The 26534-nt window shown below is 39.0% G+C and overlaps 1 protein-coding gene across 2 annotated transcripts in view; it reads right to left on the reverse strand.

The window, feature by feature from the left end:
- uvrag (UV radiation resistance associated gene) overlaps nucleotides 1-26534 on the reverse strand; it is a gene marked incomplete in the record, with an annotated part of 124105 nt that overhangs the window by 65581 nt on the left and 31990 nt on the right. For both annotated transcript variants that reach the window (XM_024266216.2, XM_024266217.2), the window contains 4 exon segments: nucleotides 2066-2126; nucleotides 2348-2435; nucleotides 8754-8838; nucleotides 20417-20543. In XM_024266216.2, the coding sequence (XP_024121984.1) occupies nucleotides 2066-2126; nucleotides 2348-2435; nucleotides 8754-8838; nucleotides 20417-20543 (361 nt within the window).

Here is a 26534-nt window from a genome sequence, read left to right on the forward strand (position 1 = left end):
TCCTAAGTTCTGGGTGGGAGAGTGGTATAGCCTCCTCTCTGACCTGGTGTTGTGGCTCTCCCATGATGTTGTATTTGTGTTGAATCTCGACGATCTAAAGTTGTGATAGCAGTTGCCATTTGTGTATGTTAGAACATTGAGCTAGAAGTTGGTTGGCAGTAAGCCTTGATTGTGGGTTTTAAAGCGTCCATTCACTCCACATCCTCTGCATGTAACCTCTCCGAGTAGGATTACTTGAGTAGTAGCATTCCACCAGATCCTTGTTCTCACACCATTTCTTGTTCCAGTAGCCCATTTTTCATCAAGGTGCTCTGGTTCCGCAGCACCTGACACAGACCTTGTTTGGCCGGGCGACGTCTGAGTCAACATGACATGTGTTTCATTGTCCGTCATTGGCTATGATGTAGGCAGTAGCGTTATGGGTCTCAAAGACCTCAACTGGATTATGTTAATCCACTCGCCATAGGGCTGGGCAATAAAACAATAACAGTATTTATCATGATAGAACTTTTTCTCAATAAGACATAAGTCTTATGTGATACTTTTATTGTGAAGGGTCCAATATTATCACTCGCCTGTGTAGTGTAGCTCTACTGTGCATTATCAGCGTCTGTAGCATTAAAGATCCAGCGTTACAAGAAAAACTGTGACCTGTCAGATGTTGTGCTGAGTCCGCCCCCTTAAAGGTGCAGATTTTATGTCAGTTGTCTATTATAACAATAACTAAAAACTTGGTTTTCAGGCTGTTTTCAAGCAGTGCTATTGAGCATGCTCCACCTCTGACTCAAATAAATGAGAATTCTGGAGAAAAAACAACAAAGTTCAGACCTGCACAGTCTAAACTACCAGAAGAAATTCTGAGAATTTGATTTTAGTTTATTCACACGATGTTGACAAAAATGTTTATCAATTTTGTGCTTGTTCTGTTAAAGGCGGCTGGGTGGCTCAGTGGGCTAGGTGAAGGGCTGGCACGCAGGAGCCCTGGGTTCGATTCCCAGGGTTGTCCACTGATTCCCACCCAGGGTTGTGCCAGGAAGGGGTAAAAACTCTGCCAAATCACTGACGCGAAACAGTGGGTGCTGTTAGGCTGTGGCAACCCTGAAAGGGCTAAGCCGAAAGTGAACTGATGCTTGTTCTGTTAAACTTGATCAAACAGTTTAGAGTTCTGTTTTATCTATGTTCTCTTTTGAAACCTTTTGCTTAATTTTCAATTTTGTTTGTTATATGTATGGTTTTTCTTAGTTTTCTGGGGAAAAAGCAGTTGTATCATCCTCCTTCAGTGCATCTCTAGTGTTTAGAGTATGATAGAAATAAATATTTAAATATAAAATCCAAATAACCTGCTGTTGATTACACATTTCTCTTATGATCCACAGAGTGTTCACATTTGATAAATAGTTATTTGATTTATATTGTGATATATAACATTATGGCATGAGATGGGAAAAGAAACTATATGAGAAAAAATATCAATGTAAGGTTAAAATGTCATCATTAAATATCTTTCCAAAATGTGAAAATGTCTTTTTTTCCCCAAGAACTGGTGGATTTCTCTGATGACAATGTTTCTTTTACTCCGGGTTCTTGGATCACATGTTCAGGTTTTTGGAGAAAAGCACATGTGTCTTACAGAAGTATGAAGGTCATTTGAAAACATGGTGATGAAAATCTGATGACAGCAAAACAACCAACATGCTCAGCAGTGGATATCTGGATGCATTGATAGATTGAATTTCAAAAGGAGAAAAGCTCGGCCCTTTCACTCAGTGAGATGGATAGAAAACAACTTCTGAGGTCAAACGTGAAAACGAGCCTCCAGCTCTTGAGGAGTCCGGTCTCCAGCTTTGGCATTAATCAGAGCTGTGGCTCAGAATACTAAAGAATCATAAAGATCATTAATGGAAGAATACTTCATTCATGTAAAGTGCTTCATTACTTATAACTAAAGCCCTAAATGACATCCAACATGTGGGTAAAAACCGTTTCAAAGAATCAGCAGAACAAAAAACCATTAGTCCACCATTCTTCTAGAACTTGAACAATACACTGAGACATTGAAAATTACCTTGAAAGTCGTCAGAGTTTGGCAGCTTCACTCCACAGATGACATAATCTGACTGGTTGACCTGTGGATTAAGTTAGAAGTTTCACATTAACATCTAATGAACAGCCATTAGAAACAGACTCAAACAAGATGAAAGTTCAAAAGAGAAGCAATGACAGTCTGGCACAGATTTACAGTGGGTCGTCTATTCCTGTTTGATTTGGGGGGATGTGTTCCAGAAATATGACCGCTTTTGGTTGATCACTGAAAGCTGAATTCAAATGTACTCATTCAAGATCTTACCATTTCAATGGGGTAGATGTATGAGAGCTCAGAGAGGAGCTGGCGACAGCGGAAGGTCAGCTGGGCGTTTGACTTGAGGAACTGCTCTCTGAAGAGATCAAACCAACAAACAAGCGTGACACAATGACAAATCAGGTGGCAGAACAGAACCGAGTTAGAGCTACGGGAATTAACCAGGCACCAATGGAGCAAATGTCAAGCAGGGCAGAAACGAAACTGACAAGTGAAAGTACAAGATGAAACAAAATTACAAAAGAATATTTTTTCTGTCCATGGAAAATACATTAAAGTCCCAAAATGTGGGATAAACAGAACTGGAGTTAGTTAACCAGCGTTTACATCATTCACAGATAAAACTTTCAACTGTCCAACAGATCATCTTTCCAAATGAATGCAGCACAGTTTAAAAAGTCTTAAGCAGTCTTTCAATTCGCTCTCCGATCATCTTTTGATCTTTTCATTATGATTATTTTTAGCCAAAATCAAAACGTTGTTTTCTAGGACATAGTTTCTGCAGAGCGACAGGAGTTTATTAGAAATTCATCTTTGAGTTGTTGGCGGGATTGTTGGCATGGAGCAACCCCCCCACCCCCACCCCCACGCTCCGTAGCCATTACAGCACATGTGTCAAGGCCCGGGGGCCGGCTCCTTTAATCTCTCCATTGTGGCTCCTTGGTCAAACAGAAAATAACTCATGTCGACCATCAGCAGCTCCTGATAATGGCTGTCTAACCAAAACTACCTAAAGAAAACAAATAAACAAAGCCTGAAAACTAAGACTACCAAGATCCAAACTAAAATAACAAAACCCAGCAGTGTAAGACTGCTGAGGACAGAGAGGAAAAAGAACAAAAAAAGAAAATACCAATTCTTTAAAGTAAGGATTACTTGATTAGCATTTATTTAATTTAGATGAGTTAAATGTATAAATTGATGTCTGAGGTTCACATAGATGATAAACTATGTAGGTTTTTACATCCTGTTGACCTGAAGATGTCTTGTTTGTTCAACTCTACCTCCAGAATGAACAGATTTATATGGAAAGAAAAACTTTGGTAAAAAGTTTTTTGAGTTAGTGCATATTATCTTATGCTGCACAACATTTGTTACTAGCTGTCCAGAGCTGCACTGAGATGATCCTGTTTGACACAGAGCATCTTTTATTTTGAAAATAAGTTATTTGATCTTCTGTCAAATGTGTAAAAAAAAATAAAAATCACATTTTGAGAGATGCTAGTTTGTTTATATTTTTGCTTTTGTTTGCGACAAAAAATAGACACAATTCATATTCTCTCAAAAAAAGAAGGTCATAAATGCAAATCCAAATGTCTTAAGACTAAAGTAAGACTATGCTGCTTCTTCTAGGTTTGAATGAGTAGAAATTGAGCCCAAATGGCTGTTTTACTCTTAAAGGTCGCCGACCCCTGGGCTAGCTAGACACTATTTATTTAGTTAGAGTTGAGTTAAAGAGGGTTCATGAAAGCTGGTCTGATGATAAAACGTAACATTATCTTATTTAAGGTTGTTGAGTTCAGGGAATATTTTTCCCTTTTGATGTTGTGAAAGACTTTGGATTAAAAAACAAAATGTTTTTCAAGTCTGAATTTTTACGTTCTCAATAAAAGTTAAACAAGTTTACTGATCTTGTCTTTACTTAGAAATGCACGTTGGTGGAGAAAAGTCCTATTGGTCTATTGTCTTGTAGTAAAGAGAAACATTTATAAAGAAATGCGGACGTAGGATGCATTGATAATTGTTTAATAATCGAATCATTTCAATTCGAATTGCTGCCTCCTGAATCATAACTTAATTGAGTCGTGAGGTGCCTCAAGATTCTCACCTCTAATAAATGCTAAAGAAATGCAATTTTGAGTTCATTTTTTTACACATGTCCTCCATCATCAGAAAAATGCCACAACACAAAACAGCATTTTCATCAGAGTGGATCTTTCAACAGTCTTTTTAAACAGTCTTCCACAGTAGGTTAATAACCTTTAATCTTAGCACATTAAAACCTTTAAGAGAAAAACCCTTATTTAATTTAAAGTTCTGACCTTTTCAGAGGACTAAAACTGGTCTTCGGTATTCCGTATTAAAGTTGTTTTTGGGAAGGACAAACTTGTTTAAGCTTGTTCCTCTCTTAAGTACATAATCCAAATTCAGTGCTGTCGGACTGAACAAAGAAATAGAAAAAACACCATCATAGTTTTACAAAGGTTTTTGTAAAAGTGTTTGGGAGAGCGAAATAAAAATAAAAAAGAAATCTCACAAGCCATGACAAACTATTGCCAATTTGAGAAATACAGGCTGGCTAAAACTTTTGGAGGATTAAACAGATTTGTAAATCTAATTTTACTTTGAAATCACATAAAGAAATTATGGAACCATTAACTCAGAGAAAAAGAAAAAATGTCATTTTGGGTCCAAGCTTTTGTAGCCTGAACCCAAAGGTTTAAGGCAGACGGTTTTCTAATGAAAAAACAATGTTCCTCATTACTCAGGATCTATCAGCTGCTTTCCCGTAAAGCATCTGAAACGTCAGCTCTGCTGAACCAAAATGTCACATATTTTCCAATTTACTAAAAGTAACCGTTTGCTGGCTGTACGGATTTAATTTCATTTTGAAACACTACAGTTTCTTCTGCTCTTTTACCTGACAACAAACTCACTTTTCAATTTTCATGGCTTTAGTTTAGCCGCCGTCCTTGTTTTAAATTAGCAGCGCATTGGGAGGAATTCACCATGTATTATTGCTCTGAATACATGTCAAATTCTATTTACTTCACAAATTCTTTAAGTTTACTTAATTTTCAAATGAGACCATTTCCCCAAAAATAACAAATATCTTGTTGAAGTATATTTTTTATATTAAAATGGTAGGTTTTATTTCACCAACTATTTCTCACTTTTCATTTAATACCATATTGGTAAAAAAAAAGTGGGGACAGAATGATTTGGATTTTTGTTGACTTATGAATATTGTTTTGTGCTGTCTAATCGCCTAAGTAAGGGATAATACCCGACGAAGTGTGCGTTATGAGAAATTAACGCACGACGCGGAGGCCTAAACCGTCCGACGCGAAGCGGAGGACGGTTGCCTCCGTGAAGTGTGTTAATTTCTCATAATGCACTCTTCGGAGGGTATTATCCCGCTTATACCATGGTCTTTAAAAAATAACTAAACATTTAATCAATATTTAGTACTTTATTCTTGTTATTTCTTTGGTTTAGCTCATTTTTTCACACAAAGCGGACTATTTGATCATCCGTGATGCGGTTTGTTGTCACGGTGACATGGAACACGGCATGAAGCCTGAAGCCGTTACAGACCTCAGCTGCAGCGGTAAAGTGTCGCTGTTTTGAAAGAAAGACCCGGACAAATTAGGATATTTTTCTTCTTTTTCTGACGTTAATCCTTCAGTGAGCAGCTAGAACAGATTCAGCTTCTGTCTGTGTTTCATTTCACGGCAGGTTCGTTCTTCTGAGCTGCTCTAAAGCAGAAACTCCCTCTTGTGGTGAAACAGAAGACTACACCTTTCATGTCGAGTGGTGTTTTATTAGAAGGAGAATAACTAATTTGTCATGATTAATTTACCTTACAAAAGGAGAGGAATATAAATGATGGTCGCTACAATAAGTTGAATAAAGCATCAGTTCAGAGAGAAAGTTCATCCATTACTGCTTGTTTTGTCCAGACAATGAAGGAAAAATGTGTTTTAAAGAAGCCTGCGCAGTGATATCGAACGTTTGGTCTGTGTGACCGGAACTTCTTTTTTAGGTGTGCGTTATTACTGTGCATTATCACTTTTTAATGCACACCCAGCAGCCAATCAGAATCGAGTATTCACCCAGACCATGGTATAATAGATAATTAAATCTTTGTTTGGTCAACTGTACAGGCACTTTGAAGCGAATTGAAGCTCCGCGACGCGATTTGAACGACCGCCGCAGTGCGAATGTCTGCCAGTGCTCGATTTGAGCAACGAGGCGCAAACCGGGCCAAAATGTAAATACCTGAAGTTTGAAAGGTCGCATCTACCAATCAGGAACTCTACTTTGGGCATGAGACGTTTTCAGTGACCTGATCAGTTGGTAATACGAGTGTTTTTGTCCTGTCGCCCCGCGGCGATTCTCTGGCTGCAGCCAGCCTCCCGACTTCAGCTGAGCTCACTCAATACGCAAGGAGAGAAACAGCCTGCTCTGGTCTCCTGAACTGTGATATTTTATTTACGTATTTTCCTCGAAACAAAAATAAAAAAAATACTCTCCATAAAATATATCCTGTCAAAATTATATACTATATAGGAAATCGCATATCCTGGCAATACTGGCGTCCGACAAGGCAGCTGATGCATTGTATGATGGGATTTGTAGTTAATTTTGTAGTGATGGTTGCAGACACATAGGGCCTGCTGTCAGGTCTGGTAGCCCAAGGAATTGTGGGATATTGTTCCCTTTGCCTGTCTGGGGAGATTCAGTGGGTTTTGTTGTCTGGCTGTTTTACTTTGTTTTGCCCTTGGTTATTTTATCCTATTATCTTAGAAGTAATTCTAAGTGATCTCTCCGCTTCCATAATTGTAGTATTGCTCCAGTATGTTGGCTAGATATCATTTGGCCGTTAATAATAATAATATAAAAATGATCTGGAGGGCCAGATATAATTATTCTGCAGGCTGGACCCGGCCCCCGGGCCTCGACTTTGACACGGGCTTTAGAGAGAATCTTTATGGTGTAAACCAGAACACCAGATTTCTATCCTGAATGTGAGACAAATGTGAAGGTACCAAATAAGCATCAAACAACAGATTCAAATAGAAGCAGTTTCCTATCGAGTTCAACTGAAATATTTTAACTCAAACCAACAACCAAAGCAAACTCATGCAGAGGCAGCGAACCTAAACGTGTCTGAAGTTGTTGTTTTACTTGACATCGTTTCCTGAAAGACTATTTGGAGTGATCTGAAAGGTGCCCATTATAAACTGTTTTACCAATGCTGTTGAGTTGGCAACAAATGCGAACGAGAGAAGACAGTAACAGAGTGGTTAGAATGTTTAAGCTGTTCTGACAAGTGCTAAAAATAGGACAATATCACTGTGGTTCATTTAAGTTTACTTTCATGTCCTGTTTGTGACTGTGTGTGTCCTCGCATGCATGTCTGTGTAACAGTCCGTCACTGTGTGCACATGAAAAGGCATTTCAGAAGAAAATGGTAATTGAATGTGATCCATGCTCTCCAAAAAGAGAGACTCAGTTTTCACTTAAATTCACCATTTGGCTCTGCATGAGGCTACAAATCTCAAACTTCTTCCATTTTGTCAGTGTGTTGCAGGGTTGCACAAGTGAGAGAGCAGATAGACTGGTGTGAGACACGTTTGATCTGGAATCATTCTGGTGTCCAACAGACTTCAGCTTATATAAGTGGTTACCCCATAACAAGAGGCTCACGCAAACGCGCTTCACAGAGCCTCGCCTCGCAGCCGTGTGCAGACGTGCTGATGTTTCTCTTTGGGCTTTCTTCATGTGCTTGATCTCCGTTCTGATGAGGTGACGAGAACGGTTTTACTTATACCGGTACAAACACCTATAACAAAAACGTTCTTGTCAGCCAAGTTCTTACCAGATGGTAAGTAGGACTACATTAACCTGACAATGTGCAGAAATAATGTCTGATTACTTATTTGAACTGAGTTTGCAAATGATTTATCAATCAGGTACCACTCCTGTAATAAGCTCCTTCTTTACTTTATTTTGCACATTACTAACAAATTCTTGGACAGACACTCTGACATATTTTGGAAGCTTTCTTTACTAAATCATCTGGAGAGCTGTGAAAAACACTTTTGTCATATACTGTTTTCAAAAAATATGCAAAGTATTTTAATGACTGGCTATATTTTTCATTACAATTTTCAGTGATAATTTTGGTGTGTGAATGTGTGTGTGAATGGGACTGTGAAGCGCTTTGGGCCTTCAGCGAAGGTAGTAAAGTGCTATACAAGTATACACCATTTACCAATGAGATTTCTCTAAGAGGCATACTCAATTTGAACCCCAAAGTAGCATCAAGTTCCAGTCTAGCAGAATCCAGAGTTTGGTGTTGGCCAGTAGTATCAAACCCCAGACCTGGATGACTCAAACACCTTCAGGTGTTCATCAACCCTTGTGCTTTACTAGGTATGTTGACGTTGGGAGTGGGGTCATCTGGACCTCACGAGACTTTTTTTTGCTGGTGTCCGTGGCAGACATGAAACACTGTCCACTTCATTCACATTTGTCATGGGATGGATACCACGTCAGTGTAAGGCTGGGGTCATCTGGACCCCATATGAGGGCTGAAGAATGCATCAGGAAGCTTCGTGTACAAAGCTTCATGTGACCATCCCAAAAAATCCATTCAACAGCTCACCTTTTGGCAGTGCACTCCTTCTGCATTGTGGTTAAGGATTCTCTTTCCTCTTTAAGACTCTGCTCCTTCACTAAAAACTCTTCCTCTGAAAGAGACAAAAAGGAAAAACATTAAACCTTCAACTTTCTTTTTCATTCCTCTTCAGCCTGGTCTTTGTGCATAATGGCTAGCTTTCACTGTAAATTGAAAGATTCAACATTGTGACAAAAGTTATTTTACTGAGATAAAAACCAAAAGAACATTTATGTGCAGATAGAAGAACCTGTTATACTGATAAAATAAAGGGCAAAAAGAGAGTAAAACTGTTTAGAAGAGTGGAGCGATGAGACAGCCAGAGGAAGTTGTGTAGCTGAACGACTGGCAGGCTCACCCTGTAAAAACCACAAAGATTTATAAAAATAAATGGGATAAATTGAAGTTTCAGCTCTCAGAACATTTAGCCAAACATCCCATGTTTTATGGTTTGATTGTTAACACAAAAATCAGTGGTGAGGTTTTTCCCTCAGACAGCTAACCTCGCTGTGCCGAGAACGCTCAGAGCGTTTTGGTGTGGAGTCCACGCTTCTCCGACAGACTGGTTCCCACGCAGAAGGCCTTTCTGGCCTCATTTTACTATGAGGGTCTGATCCAACAAAACCATCCATGGATGTACGGTCACAAATAAGTGAGGTCACCCCACATGTTTACCAGGAAACTGCAGCTCATTCAGAACTCTGCTGCTCGGGTTCTCACAAGGACCAAGAAAGTAGACCACATCAGTCCAGTTCTGAGGTCTTTACACTGGTTACCTGTCTGTCAGAGGATAGACTTTAAAGTTCTGTTACTGGTTTATAAAGCTTTGAATGGTTTAGCACCAAAATACATGACTGACCTTAGAGCTGGGAGATATGACAATACACATACTGTGTGTGCGATAGAAAAGTGTCTGTCATGTCATTTCTCTTCAATCATTTATATTGTTTATAACCTAATTTACTATGCTAAATATATCATTAAATAGGCCAAACCTAATCAGTGTGTACATAAAAATGTAAATATGAGAAAATAAAGACAAATTAAAAAGAGATTCTTCCCAAAGAAACTCTGTCTTGTGGTTTTGCATTGTAAAGCTGCTTTACATTCTTTGATTCACACTTACATAAGTTACATGTTCATCTTACATGTTCATCGATTTAAAAAAGGCTTTTGACACCATTGATCATTTTAGTAAAAAAGTTGGAGAGACATGGAATACGAGGACTGGCATTAAATTGGTTAAACAGTTACATTAAGAACAGGCAGCAGGTCGTACAAATGGATCATTTTAAATCATCCCTGCTAAGTTTAAACAGTGGAGTTCCTCAAGGATCGATATTAGGGCCAAAGCTTTTTATATTATACATAAGGACATTCATATTGTATCTAGCAAATTTAAATACATCTTATACGCTGATGACACAAGTATAGTGTCCACAGGAAAAATCTTAAAGTTATAAAAACTGTAAACACAGAATTAAGGAAACTAAAACAATGGTTTGATATAAATAAACTCTCACTCAATGTTAACAAAACAAAATACATGATTTTTTTAAACTGTCATGTTCCTGCAGATTTAGAAATCAAAGTTGTTACAGACAATCACGTGATAGAGTAACTGAAATCGAGTTCCTCTGAGTCATCATGGACCACAAAATAAGCTGGAAGCCACAAATAAAGCAAGTCAGAACCAAAATGGCCAAAGGTATTGGAGTGTTGGGAAAAACACGTCATACACTGACTTATACTAATATACTCATTAATAATGTTACCGTATTTACAGTTCAGTGCATGAGTTTGGGGAAATACTTACAGAACGAATTTACTCTGTACATATTACAGAAAAAAGCTGTTGGAACAGTTCATGGTGTGGATTATGGGACAGAGCTGTAATGAGTATCCAGGTGCTCAGATTCTCACGATCTGCTCCAGAAAATTCAAATATGAAAATTCACGACGTCCAAATGACTGATTCACGGTCTTTATAAATATAATATAGTAAATTATCATGTAGTAAAATATTGATTGTTCTGAAATACAGAATAATGTTGGATTTTAATTCATGAACTAAAACAAAGTCAAATGAGCAGCGTTACTGTCACCGGAAGTAAACAATTCTTCAAAATAAAGTGTCAGTGAAGCTTCCTGTTTTCAAAGTAAAACTAGTCAGTTCTTTTTTAATAAATGAAAATATACTTGATTGTTTTTTGTCATGATATATATCGTTATTGTGATATAAAATAATTTATTTCGTGATACATTTTTCCACATCGTCCAGCACTGACTGACCTCATCTGGATCCAGTCTTTTATCAGTTCCTAGAGTCAGAACTAAACATGGAGAAGCTGCATTCAGCTTCTATGCACCACAGATCTGGAATAGACTTCCAGAAAACCTTAGATCTGCTGAAACACTCAGTGTATTTAAATCCAGGTTAAAGACTCACCTGTTCTCAGTTGCATTTGATTAATATGTATTCAAAAGTTTACATCTGCACTGTTTATCTATGCTTGTTTTAAATTAAAATATTTGTACTTTCTTCCATCTTATTTTAATGATCAAATTTTTACTATTTTTTTTGATCGTTTCTTTTAATGTTTTATGTAAAGCACTTTGAATGGTCTCTGTACATTAAATGTGCTATACAAATAAACTTGCCTTGGCCATAAAAATCCAGAACTGAGACCAAACTATTCCACTTTGATGAAATAACCAAATGCTTTGCATTTTTGTGGACAACAGAAGCCAAGGAAACACCAGGTAAACAGCAACTGTAACATTTGGATTATTTGTGAACAAATTAGGTATGAACTCCAGCCTTTGTCCAAAAGCCTGAGAGCAGCTGGCACAAACATGTATGTCAAGCATATTCAATTATCACATAACTGTAGATCAGATGAGCCACAGAACCTGCTTGTTTTCACATACTCTCAGTCCCACCATGTGCCTCTTAAACTTATAAGGGTACGAAGAGAAAGTGTGATGGGAAAAAAAACAGAAAGGCTGAAACATCTCAATCAGATTAGTGGCAAAGACAGATTGCATCAGACAGATATGAGACAGGCTATCCGTCTGCCATGAGTGATGATACAGGTACATATTTCACTACAGACAGCATGAGCGTTTACTCCATTGCTCCTTTTATGTAATGCCCAGCTCAATCCTATCTGCTCTGACCATCAATCTTCTCATTCTTTCATCCCACTAACCTGTTCCAGTTCATACAGTGGATTGGTACAGGAAGGTACACCAAACCACAATCACACAACGCACTGATAATTTCCAGAGTTCATTTTCTAAAATATGAAAATAGACATTTTTTAATATCATGTAAAGCTGATTGGCTGTGGCGACCCCTGACAGGATAAGCTGAGGTTGTGCTGTTTCTAACTGTGGACACAAATGAAATTTCTGTTCTAAAACTAAAGGGGCTTATCCAGACAAATGAACCTCATTGGTAATGACCTCAGAGAAGCAACTTTTAAAGAACTTTAGTTTGGACGGGGTTATGAAAATATCTCAGAACAATTTGGATTTCAGTATTCCACTGTGTGAAAGACTTTTTGCAAGATGGAAACACTTGGAATATTTGTCCATCTTTCCAGGAGTAGAAGTCCAAGTGAATGAATCAAGTTCAAACCGTGCAATGCTTGGGGAAAAAGGTCTTATTGGCCATTTTTAAAGTACAAGTTAATGACAGCAGAAGTTAGAAAAACTGCAAATGATTACAAAAATGCGAAAAAAGCAAAGAAATCAGTCCAAAATGAAATGGAAACATACAATGAGAAAAGTACTAACAATGAATGAGAAGAAACACAATCTTCCTTAGTTTGATATTATGACCCTAAAACACAGACCATAAAGAGCAGACATCCCCACAAAACAAAAACTGTTCATGTCCATAGCAGATATTTCCACCATTTGCTGCAATAACAGCTTGACAGCGATGTCTCATTCTCCTCCCTAACTCATAATGATGTTCTTAGGCGTTCTTCTCTTCTACAAGTGCTATATGCAGTTCTGCAGGTCACTTGGAGGTCTGATCTTCCAGTCTCTGCTTCAGCTGGTCCTAGACGTGCTCTATGGGGTTCAGGTCAGAGGTCATTGCTGGGCATACTGTATGAGGCCCTCCTACTTCCTGAAATCCAGCTGTGATAATTCTGGCTCTGTGTGGTGGAGCGTCATCATCCATGAACAGAAAGCTGGGGATGTTCTGGTGGAATTGGAGGATGATGATGGTTCTATGATGTCTCTGAGGTAAGAACCTCCAGTGACTGGACCGTCTACAAGAACCAAATTGGCTTTGTGCAAAGTGATGATGCCTGACTATTTGCACTTACTCCACCAAAGCCAACCATCGGGGTCATGTTGACCTCGGTGTATTGTTTACCACAACTTCTCCAGCAAACCTGACAACCATCAAAACTTAATCTAGATGACCAGACACTCAACAGAGAGCAGGATAGTGGTCAGTGGCCGTGGTGCAGAGGTAAAATGGTCAACCTCTGATTGGACGATTGCAGGGTTTGGTTCCCACCCATGTCTCAGGGTGTCCTTGAGCAAAACACTGAACCCACATTGCTCCTGATGGTTATGGATTGGTGTCAGTGTTAGGCAGCGGTCATCAGTGTGTGAAAAGGACTCTGACTTCAAAGCACTTTGGGCCTTCAAAGAAGGTAGACAAGTGCTATGTAAATATACGCCATTTACCAATTCTGCATTGTCCAGGTCACATGGTCTTGAGTCCATTGCAAATGTTCACAGAGGTGTGGTGGTTTCAGTAGAATGACCTGTATCAGTCATTCCAGTCAAAGCGGTGAAGTCGAATGGTTTGTCTTTAACCTTCGTACCCTCACATCTGGTAAACGGCCTGCAGCTGTGTGGTGTTTGCTAAACCATGTCTGAGGCCAGAAGTCCTTAGGTTCTGGTTCTGGTCTGTCACTGGAGGGGCTCCACTCCTGGATCTGTCACAAACTCTGACAGTAGTTCTGTGTGTGGATACAAGTCTGCTGATGACACTTTCAGACTCACCAAGTTCACCTGCAACATCTGACTGTCTACCACCAACCTGAAGGTGTGTAATGACTAGAGGCTGGGTATCAATTATGGTTTCCACAAGCGATTTGAGTCTATTCACAAGAGCCTGAATCGATTACGGATTTTTTCAATTATTTCGATTCTTCAATTTAATTCAATTATGAGTTTACACAATTATAAACATTTGTTTAGAAATACATTAATAATCTACTAAATGTTTTGAATCTATTTATATTAATCTGATCCAGTTCACATACTGTAAATGTATCAGTGAAATAATGAGATTGTTAATATCATCCAGTGTTACATGGATTCTCTAAAGGAGAAGTTCTAACTAAAATGTTCAGATCATTAACATTGGAAACATTGTTCTGCTTCTCCTGGAGGACGTTTCAGTTTGGCCACTAGGTGGTGATCGAGCTATAGTATTACACCTTATTCCTGTAGAAGAAGAAAGAATGAAAGAAAAACAATGTTTTCAACCACAAATAGTTACTTTAAAAATATTTCCTTAAAATAGTTTAGAAAATGTATGCCTGTGAGTTTATAAAGATGTTCATTTGGTTAGCATGTTTAGGTCAACCGAGCGTTAGCATTAGCCGTCCTATGGGAAATTCCATTAAACATTAGCATCAAGTTAGCAGACTTTAGCCCCCTAGCTTGATACTTCCAGCCCTAGTAAGCAGAACATTGCTAGAAAAGTGTGAGCTCATTTCAGCTAAAATATCCTGGCTTTAAATTGACCTCATATCTGCTCACTGGATTAAAAACAAAAGCCGATAATGAAGAATGTCAGAATATCAAACGATAATACGTGTTTATGTGTGTTACTTATGCACAAAACGTATGTTATGAGATACAAATGAAGATTATGCACGCATAAATCCAAAGTTATGCAAAAATCAAGAATACACGCGCACAAATCCTAGTTTAAGCACAAAACAAGAATTACACACCCACAAATCGGATTGGGTCTATTTTCTCTCCATACTTTTCTTACTTTTTAAAAAAATACACATCCCCTGCCCTATTTTTTATATGCAGTGACTCAAAGCACTTTGTTTATAGGCCCGTTATGAATCTTTGGCTCTGCCCCTGTCACGGACCTTTGGCTCCGCCCCCGACACAAATCCCTCGCTGCACCCCCGTCACAAATTCCTGGCTCAAATCTTTAGCTCTACCCATGAATCAACTTGAATAGCAAAAATGATAAAATATAAAATATCACAATAAAATACTACTGTAGACCCCACATACGAGATCTACTTAAAAACTGAGTAAAGTAAATGCGTCTTTCGTCTCTTTTAAAAACCTCAACAGTGGAGGAGGCCCTCACATCCTCAGACAGGCTGATCCACAGACGAGGCCTACAATAACTGAATGAAGCCTCGGTGTGGATTTTTTTTCTGATTCTAGAGACCTTCAGCAGGCCCACACCTGAGGACCTAACGGCACTGGGAGGTTCATAAACTAGAAACAAATCTGTTATAAAAGAAGGACCAAGACCATGAACACTCTTATGAAGCATTAAAATAATTTTAAAAACAAACCTAAAGCTGTCAGGGAGCCGGTGCAGAGATTCTAAGTGTGAAGTGCTCCCTCTTCTCTGATAAATGGGGTATACTTGTAAAGTGCCTTTTTACCTTCCTCAAAGGCCCAATGCGCTTAACAGTCACAGACCCATTCATTCATTCAGACACACGTTCACACACTGATGCAGTGCTGCCACAAATGATTATTTTAATAGTCGACTAATCACCAATAATTTTTTTTCAATTAGTAGACTAATAAGGTCATTAAAAAGCTGTATATAAAACAAACATCTTAACCATCATTAGCTTTAACTACAAATAAAGACAATGAAGATGATAGTTTATTAAACTTCTAATGAATCGTGCAGCCTCTGTCCTTCATTAGTTTCTGGCATTAAAACAAGATTAAATCAAATGAGGTCAGCATCTGAAACAAGGAACTATTTTTAACAAAAGATAAAGTTTTGATATCAATGACTCAAATACAACAAAAGTACACTTTTTGGTGCTGAACGCTCACAACTTTGTTCAACTTTACTAAACTCTGATAATATAAAGTAACAACTAATTGACTATTGAATTAGTTGGCGAGTATTTCAATAGTCGCTGCTGAACACTGGTGCCAACCTATAACCACCAAAGGCAATGTGGGGTTCAGTGTCTTGTTAGAGGACATTTCAAGACATGACCAGTCAAGGCAGGAATCAAACCTGCAATCTTATGATCAGAAGTCAACCCCACTATCGCTGACAGTTAAAAGGCGTACAGCTGAGTTTTGGACAAACTGCACACAATTAAGAGTGGTTTCTGTACGCCAGAAAGAAGAGTGTTACAGTACTCTCTTCTTGATATTATAAAAGCATAAATTAAGATGTCAGCACTGGCTCTAGAGAGAAATGGCCTAACTTGGACTACTCGTTCACTAAGTGATGTTGTGTGTTCGTGGTTGTTTAAATAATGAACTTGGAATGACTTACTGGATAAATCAGCTTTTTATACCCATGGAATATTGACATTGATGCCCCATTGAAAGGGTTTTTCTTTAAATTTTGGGGGGTTTTGGCTTCAATAACATTAAATGAGGTGTGTCTATCACCTCAATACAATTGCCATCCTATCCCAAAAAGTCACTCTGTAGTAAAACAAACACTGTATATATCACATCAATGGAGTTTTACACAATATCTCAAACTTATTGTGAGTAGTGTATAGAAAATTACAGAGAAAGTAGTTTGGTCATCTGGTCTATCCCCATGTTGGCAAAATCTACCAGCTTGCTGTCCAGCACAGAGGTGGAGGCGCAACATAGTTTAGATTTTATTGACTCGCCAACTTCAATTTAGGTGGAAAATACGACACATAGAAACGTAAGAGTGAACTTGCCCATTCTATAAAAATAAATTAAATAATGCTTGAAATGAGTACAGAATCCCCATCCAAACACTGCAAATGGAAAATATTACGCAGGTGTCTAACCGAATAAATAGGCTTATGAAAGTTTAATAGATATCATGGCCTTGGTTTCCTCCATTCCTGGTCTAAAAATATTTGCCCAAGAAAAAAAATAGGGAGTGACTGAAACGCTCTAGAAGTTGGTAATGTAGATCTCGGAACAATAAGTCAAGGTGGCGCTTTGCCTGGCAGGCAGCTTAGCAATATGACGCATTTTCATCATGATGGTTTTAATGTGATTTCTCTGAGGGGACAAATACCTTCACACACAATACCTTTAAAAAGGGTTTCACACCAATGGAAAACTTCAACCATTGACATTCATTGGTCAAGAGCTGTGGCTTTACTGCAGAGGGTGCAAATACCAACCATTGAAATAAAAATACAGCACGCAAGCCTGGTTTATATCATCAGCTGAAAGTAAACGGGAAAGAAGTGTACTGGAAGGAATGGTGGCAAAAGGATGACCCCACCACATTTTAACCTTATTGATGGAAAGGAAAATGAATTTTCATTTAAAATCACAATGATAAGACCTAAAACTGGACCTTATTTGTATGAGTAGAGATGATGTGAAACACAGAAGATGTAAAGAATGTGATCAAAAGTAGCACCTCCACCATCACCAATAGACTTCCAGACATGAGCTTTTCTTTCACTTCCGCTACATCTTTAGTGCTATTGTAAATCAGTTGGTATTAACCTGTCATCAAGATGATTCAGACTGCTAATCTATTCTTGTGCTCATTGTACTAAAAGTGTCCAGGATTGTGAAAAGGAAGTGCAAAACCATACAGAGCATAAAGACAGGACAGGCATCAGCATGTCTGCAGAGCCGTTCTAATTACAACTGGAGGAAAAAACTGGATACTTTTATCTCCTCTTCTCCTCAAACATGCACGCATGCATGCCCGCAAAAGCAAAGCCACTAGTCTGTTTGGGTTTGAAAGGCTCTTGTTTTGAAAGAAGCCAGCTTGCAGGAAGTAAAACACTGATAGGAGTTATTTGCCAAAGGCCCCAGTGAATGTGTGAAAGGCAGGAGGACCTCACACCCGGCGACACGTGGGATCCTGAGGAGCGTGAGGACTGGAGGTTAACAGTTGATACTCAAGCTGCTTATTTACATAAGCTATTACACTGTCAATAACACTTAGAACGATACCTGGATCTAATAGAGAGGAATGTGTGAAAATGTTTAAATAAATCAAACATGTGCTTCTGATCTAATCAACAAACACGTTGATCAGTTTCCACATTAGAACCATCTGTTTAATACCGTCTATGACTTCTTTGTTGCCATAACAGTTCTGACCAGTAATGACTCAAACAGACCGTTCATGGTTCTTTGTAGTATCAGACACAAACACAGCAGAGTCTTTTAAAAACATTTAAAAAGCAGGTTACGGCCTCTGCAGAACGTGCTTTTCAGGATGTCTTCAGGTGGTAAACAGGAGTCAAAACCTTCAGCTGTCCTCATCATATAATGAGGACCAGCTCAGTGGCCTTGTGGTAGAGTGTCTGCCCTGAGATTGGAAGGTCATGAATTCAAATCCAGGTAGAGTCATACCAAAGACTCTAAAAACGGGACCCAGTGCCTCCCTGCTTGGCATGCAGGATTGGGGGGTTAAACCACCAAATGGTTCCTGAGTGCGGCTGTGTCTGCACCTCACCACTCCCCCAGGGGTTGGGTCAAATGCGGAGAATACATTTCACACACTACAGTGCAGGACAACTAATGACACTTTAAGATACTTAAAGCACTCCTGAATAAAGAGGCATTGGGCTTCTGTAGAAATACTGGCTTTAAAGGGTAACCAAACAGGGACGTTGGACGCTGACTCCACCCACAGCTGAAATTTAAAAAATCCAGTCAGATGGGTGGGGCTGGGGGGCAGGACTGTTATCATTACTGGAGCTGCACATCATGGCATGAAACTTCTGAAACTTACATAGTCTGACCAATCACAAAATTCAACTGTAATACCTCAATTCAACCTGTAGGGAGAATTAAAGAAATAAATACGTTTATTTTAATTTATCAAACATGTGTTACCCGTTTATGTACACCTACAGCTACCAGGATGGTACGGATGCTCTACTGTTCTTTGGGTCTGTCCATCGTCATGACGATGATACAATACTGGAAAAAGATCTGCATGTCTACAACGATTTCCTTTGTGCCACTTAGGTCAGAGTGATAGACAATATTTTCAGGGAAAGCTCTGCGTATCAACTGTTCACTATCGGCTCATTTGGCACTGGTACAGGACATGTCTGTCTAATGCTGGGTTACATTCTGCCACCAATTAGACTCTTTCACCGCTGGAACGGTTTGACTGAAAATCAGGCATAGTAACCCTCAACTTCAATTAGGAAATATTCATTTTTCAACCATGGATGAACATTGTGTACTTGGTTGCAATCACACTTCTCTTTATACTTCACTGACAGGAGTGATTACAATGAGGTAATCAATGCCGCGTACACTCACTGTTGATTGTTTATAAGCTGTGGCTGATCAATGGACAAAGCACTGGTACTATGCCATATTAGAATGTGCAAGTGATCTTTCTTCATCCAAATTGTATAACAAGCCAAAAAAATGAAACTGCATTTGATAAAATCATACCAGTCTCCAATGTGAAAGGAGGTCAAACAAAGCAAACACTATGCTGCAGATCACCCTCCATACAGGCAGGAAGTCAGCTGCTGTGTGAATCTGACTCCAAAAGAATTTTGTCTGAAACTGAAAGTTGTTTTTACACAGAAAACGATTAATGTTTTAGCGCTGATTAAAAAAGTTAAACACAAAGCTGAAAATACAACACAGCTAGAGAGCAAATGGCTTCAAGTCTGCACCTTTGGAAACCCCCAAAAGTTTGATTTTGTTCTAACAGCTGCGAGCTAATTCATCCTAAAGACATTTTATAACCAGAATCTATTCTTCAAGACACCAGTGGAGTCTGGAGACCGCCCATGAAAGAGGAGCATTGAGGCAACTTCTTTCAGTTTCAGATTAAGTGGTGGGGTGTTAGAGGTTCAATGAAAGCACAATTTTTGAAAGTCATATTCTACACAAACTTCTCGTATTATGTAAGGTTCTATGTGCAAACACGTGCAGCATTCATGCTAATTGTTAAGCCTGAATGGCTTGGTGAGTAAACCGCTTCCTCATTTCTTAATATTGTCTTTACGTATTGGCTTAAATAAATGGAAAAATGACAAAGTAATAAAAAACAATGATAGAGGCTCTTTTTTCCAATGTGAAAAAGGTCTTGGGAAGCAGTTTTTACAGGTCATGTCATATTAAGAACACCAAAAACAGAAAAATTACCTGGAGGAAGTTTTTCCTGATTTGCACCTTTTGTTAATGATCGTTTCAGAAATATCATCGGGGTCAAATATTCATTTTATGACTACAAAACTGTTATTCTCCAAACAGGAAAGACTGTAGAGATGGTCAAAGAGTAAGAGCACAACAACATTGGTTCCAGCAACTAAACACAACTTGTATTTCAATGCAGATATGAATGGTTACATTTTCATTTTGTTTTCAGCAGAATGACCCTGAACAGGATTACAAGTGAACATAACGGTGTGGTTTGAAAGTATTCATGTGCACTTTACCTTTTTTCTGCAGTTGTAGCCTCTCTTTCTGTCGAATGTCTATTTCTCTGCCGAGTGCCTTCCTCTGTCTCTGCAGCTCACTGCGGAGCACCGCGATACGCAGCTGCATACACTCCCGCTCTTTCTTCTGCACCAAGAAAATGAAGAAAAAGAAATGCACACTTAGATCAGACCTCAGGTTTTGTCTTTTATAACCAAGGTAAATTTAACACTATGATGTTCGCCAGCAAACTTGACATTGTTGTCATTCCTAGATTCAGAGTTTATAACTTTTTCAAAAGGAGCCTAAAAGTCCTAACAGCTCTTTGACCAGCAAGCACCTTTTACCAGCTGAGTGCTGATTTTTAGTATAAACACATTTAGCGTTTATTCAGACTGGAAAAATGATTTGTTCTGGACAGATTCTGCTAATTTGTTTCAGATTCAGTCCTAAACCTTACATTAGGCCTGTATTCAGACTGCCATCAAGTGCACTATCCAGCTCTGCAACAAAGCTTGTACACAAACCAAGTGACTGAAGATCTCTTCACTCATTGGCCAGGAATTATGAGGGCGGGTCAAAGCAACAAGAGATGGGAATTATAGAAGCCTTTGGAATCCTTGTCGTGATGGTTCACGCATTGAAACGTTATTACTCTGCAGAGCCACACAGACTTTGTACTGCTGCTTCAACAGATTCTCATCCTCAACTCGTCATATATTGGCCTTTGGCTGAGGAATGCTCTGTGTCACTCTTTGACGTTTTGGGTGTCCCTAACTCATTGTTTTTTGATGTGCTGGCTGTTTGTAACATCAAGGGTCTGCAACCCTCGAGAAGTGGTCCCAGATGCAGTGCCGGATACGCTCTGGTCCTCGGGACGTGTCCAGAACCGGTACCCTAACCTTGGTTAGGGTACTGGTACCAGGTTTGGGTACTGGTGCGCAACGCGTCATGGTACTGAACCAATTCTGGTTCGCGGCCTGGAGGTTGGGGACCTGTGATTTAACAATCAGGGGTGAAAGTAAGCCGTATCGGTCCGGAACAGTGTTCTGGTAAAAGAATTGGAGGCAGAACGCCGCTCTGGCTGGAGAGACAAGCTGTGCGGCTGGATTTCACTGCGACAGAAGTCGCGGTCACTCTTATGGAAGAAAAAAAATGAAACTTGACACTGGAGCTGTGAGCAGGCAGCGCTTTATTTGGATGTTTGCATTGTTTTTAGTGGCGCATCGACCAGTTGATTCAATCCTCTACATCTCTCTCTCCTGGTCTAAGCTCTCTTGCTTCCATAACAACACGTCCTCGTTCCCGGGGCGTCTCATGTTGACATTCGGGATCCCTCCATGTCACTTTTTGATGTTTTTTGGTATTCCCAACTCATCGCCCCACGTGTAATAAGTGTTTTTACCAAGTTTTAATGAAACTTTCTAACAAGTCACCAGTTGGAGACTTTTTCCTCATTGATAACACAACAATCCTTGCCTTAGTTTTGTCCTGTTACTTCATTCCTACTTTGTTTATATCACGTGACCACTAAGCACGGTGGCCGTTTTAGTCCAGTTTTTCTGCTCCAAGAGTGGATTGTATTCAGACTGAGAAATCTCAGAGCAAACCAAAGCTTAGTCTGATTGGAAACAAACTGAGACCACCTTCAAAGACGGGTCTGAGAGTGGATCCTGGTCCTGGACCAGGATCCACTTGTGTTTATTCAGACTGAAAATTTGTGCTGATTTTTGGGGGAAACGAAGTCTGGTTCACTTTAACCCTTTAACACTGGAGCTTCAGAGTTTGTGTTGTTTGATTTACTGTAACTTTTCAACTGTTAGCAAGATAATTCCAGTAGAGTCTGAAGGAGAAAAGCGGCTCGAAGGTTGAAAAGTTCCAGTATGTTAAAGATTTTGTGTTAGAGTCACTGAGGACGCCTCAGGTGTTAAAGGGTTAGTCAGACCGAATGCGTCCAGAAATGCTCAAACTGAACTCCTCTGTCAACATCATCTGACGAGGACGAAGGGGATCCAAGAACTGAAAACATCTCAATGAGGCCTGACATCTGTGCTGGTGATGAAGCTCTTCAGTTATGAGTCCCATTTGTGTTATTGGCTGGCCGTAGCTGTAGGGGCTGTGGAGTTGTGGAGTTTAACTCTCAAAGTGTGGATTGAGAAGTATGTAAGTACACTGCTTAAATGTGCATATGCTTTTTTTGGGCTGATTGGGACCTGATGAGAGTAGAAACCAAAACATTTACTAAATATAGTTGCTGAGATAAATGCCGTCTACTAATAGCAACATTTAGTAAAGTTTTTGATAGATAAGAGACAATATACTGACATAGTAGGTACAGATAGAAATGTCTACACTTCAGATTTTTTCTGTTACTCTGTGTACATTATTACTGAGACATCAAATGAAATTCCAGAGTTTTTCAACAAACTTTGTGTCAGTAGCATCAGTCCAACTATTTTACCTAAATGGAAACAATCTAGTGATTTATAATAGGTTTGGCATTTAAAACTATAAATGAAAAGGTCTTTTAACAGAGAAAGACTTCATTGTTTAGTTACTGGCACTTTATATTTTAATCAACACAAGATAAATGTCTGAAGAACATAACTTTAAACATTCAAATCTGTATTTTGGGTCTTTTAGACACTCTAGTTCTTTGTGGTTAAAATGTGAGTCGTATTCATTTATTCAGATATAGTTGCAGAGCTGTGAAAAAAAAGATTATCATTTGTTTAGTGAACAAATCTGGTTCAACTTCAGTCAACTGGAATTGACCTGACTTGGTAGAAGGAAGCTTACCATTGGGCGTTTTTTTGTTTGCATCACATGATCATAAAAACACAACAATAGAGACACGACAGGAAGAGGAACTGACAGAGTTTGACAGAAATCAAATATTTATTTCCTGATCGATTGTATATATTTTTACCAACAAAATGTGGTTTGTGTTTGTGGTTTTCAACCCATGATGCAACTACTCTCAGAGCTCGATCAATTTTTTATACGTATCTGTATCTTTAACATCCCTTCCAAAATGTGAAATCCGTTGTTTTGCATGTCAGGTCCTGGGAATCGTGATGTCCTCATCCTCAACACATGAAGTACCTTAAACAGTTTCTAACAAACTTCTTATCAAACAACATGATCCATAGAAAGCACTGAGTTTTGAAAATAGGACCTCAAACTTACTTCACAGTTGTTAAAGGAAAAAGATGGAAAATCAATTTCTGAAAGAACAAACTAAAGATTGAAGTAGAAAAACTTTAAAATAGCTAATATTAGTCAGATTGCATAATGTAACATGCTTTGGTCAGCCAGCAGATGAGAGGTTCTGCTTCCTAAAGATGCTGAATATTGATGAACTTTGTAAACCTGAGGGTCCCTGCTGTGAGCGCGCTGGGATGGGGAGTGGAGAACAACAGACGAGTATCCAGAACGTCAATCCAGGATAAAACTTAGTTCTGCAAAATGTAACTCCCATGACAGCTACAGCAGCCATTCTGAGGGGCTGGGGGATCTAAAAGCTACACTGCTTTTTTTTTTTTTTTTTTTTTTACTTGTTGTTTAATCCCCTCACTATCCATGATGAAGAACTTTAAACTTCCATAAGACAATTACAAAATACTCAGGAAACAGGGAAAAAAAAATTGCTTTAAAAATGGAAAGGTGGGACCTTGCTGGATCCGTCGCTGGTCAGGGCTGATCATGAGAAAAATCATTCAATTCCCCTGAGATTTGTTTAGAACAAATAAATGTGTCTCCTTCTGCACCAAAGGCTTTAGTAAACTCTCAACACATTGTCCCTGACCAGCCAGGAATCAGAAACATGAGCCAACATCTTGTTTCCCCTTTGGATAAGCCTCTGTCAGGCTCTATGTCAATATCTGGCCATGAGGAAGGTTCTGGAGTGAGCAGACTGTGTAATTAGAAACAGACCGATGGCTTTATAAACAGATGGATATGGAAAGCAGCACATAAAAGGCAATTGGTGTCAAAGACAACAGAACAATAAAAAAATGCTGGGCTGGAATGAGCACATCAGATAAAAGATTTAGGAGACAAAAATCAAGAGATTGCTGACAAAAAAATGTTTGGGAGGACAAAAATGTTGATTTACATTGGAGATTGAGATGGATACTGCAGACCTGGATCTGGTTATTCTACCTGTGAGCAGCCTGATAGCAGGGACTCTGGCTCTGACAAACAAACACACCGACTACTCTGGATCGAAAGAAACACAGACAGGACTCATCTGGAAGATTTCTGAGGCTCTTGCAGAAAGAAGAGATGAGAATCAGTCGACTGATACTGCCTCCATCCCTGTGAAGTGCAGCACCATGATACTTGCATGTTAACCACTGCTGCCTTTGGCATCAATTCTCCACCTTCTACACTTTCACTGAGCTGCATAGATGACAAGTGGCTCACAGGAATGTGCGTGTGGAAGAGAGACTGCGAGCCACCAGCGAGATCTGCCCGACTCCTCCAGAACATCAAACAGCAGTGGGTCAGCTGAGTAAATATGCAGCAGGCATGGGGGGAGCGTGTTATAACCCAACAGATTAATGACAGAGAGTGGGTGCAGGGGTGAAAAGGCCATGTGCTTGAGTTTCTGGCCTCCACTCTGCCCTCCTTTGATCCACGCACACTATGAGGTGAACATTAGGATAGTACGGAGCACTCTAAAGGCGAAACCCTCAGAAGAGTCACACAATGCTCCACTCAGAGCTGCAGAAAAGCAGCAGGCAAGGATTAAGTGATTTATTAGCTGATTTGAGCCCTCGAACGGGGTTTCAAGGAATGTTTCACTGAAATATCAGAGACAGAGTTTTAAAAGGGATTCTTTGTAGCTAAAAGAATGGTGCCTCAATGCTTTTGTGGGGAATCTGTGGAGGAGCTTTGAAGGGGTAAAGATCTGGAGAAAAAAGATACAAAGCATGTTTATAAAGAAGTGAAACGGAAAGCAACAGGTGTAAGAGTTGCCAGGACAGGACCACTGCAGTAACCTTTAAAGACTTTACAGCAGAGCAGGTCACCTTTAAAGGGTTGAGAATTCAAGTGTAAACTAAAAATATGGGCAATAGGGCTGGGAATCACCGAGTACCTCATTATACGATGTGATACACGGCTCACAATATCGGTGATATTGCAATACTGCGATAAATGGTAAAAATGGTCTCTAATAACTCAAATTTTAGAGAAGAAAATATAATTTCGGGGAAAATGTATCCCCATTTATTTTTAGCTTGAACACAACCATAATAAAAACAACTTTGTGCAACAAATAATAGATACTTTTGTGCAACATTGCTGAATTCAGTAATACTGTCTTTGACAAAAATTGACACCAATAGAATTGAAATTATTTGCAAAGTTCAGTGTCAAGGATTAGTGCTGCCATAATTAGTCAATTTACTAATTTAATAGTCGATGAGTCGTTACTTTATATTTTATGGAGACACAGTGTAGTAAAGTTGAACAAAGTTGTTCAGCACCACAAAATGCACTTTTTTATATTTGAGTCAGTGAGACCAAAACTTTATCTCTAGTGAAAAATAGTTCCTCGTTTCAGATGCCGACATCATTAGATTTAATCTTGTTTTAATCCCAGAAATTAATAAAGGACAGAGGCTGCAGGATTCAATAAAGTTTAATAAACTATCATCTTAATTGTCTTTATTTGAGCTAGTTTAAAGCTAATGATGTGTAAAAATGTGTCTTACATCCACTTTATGTATGACCCAATTAGTCTAATCGGAAAAATAATCGGTGATTAGTCGACTAATAAAATAACCATTTGTAGCAACATTATTAACATTAGTAAACATGAACAACAGTGCCACTACTTAGTACAAAATTGTTGTAAAGAACAGACCAAAAGTTAAATTTTTCAAGTAGCTACCAGGCACATTGGAGCCATTCTTGCAACGTGCGCCCCCTATCTACCGCCAAAGGAACGTCTCACCAAAGGATGACAAATATAACCTTTTACAGCCTCCTCAAACCAAAATAAAAGATCAATACTTGGTAAGAACCCATAGAGAGTCAATCACAGGACTAAACATTGCAAAATCAATATTTTGGCTTTCTCCTAGTGGACAATAAACATTATGACAAAAAAGGTAAAATCTTTTCAGA

This window comes from Oryzias melastigma, linkage group LG14, assembly GCF_002922805.2.
Source record: "Oryzias melastigma strain HK-1 linkage group LG14, ASM292280v2, whole genome shotgun sequence".
Lineage (NCBI taxonomy): Eukaryota > Metazoa > Chordata > Actinopteri > Beloniformes > Adrianichthyidae > Oryzias > Oryzias melastigma.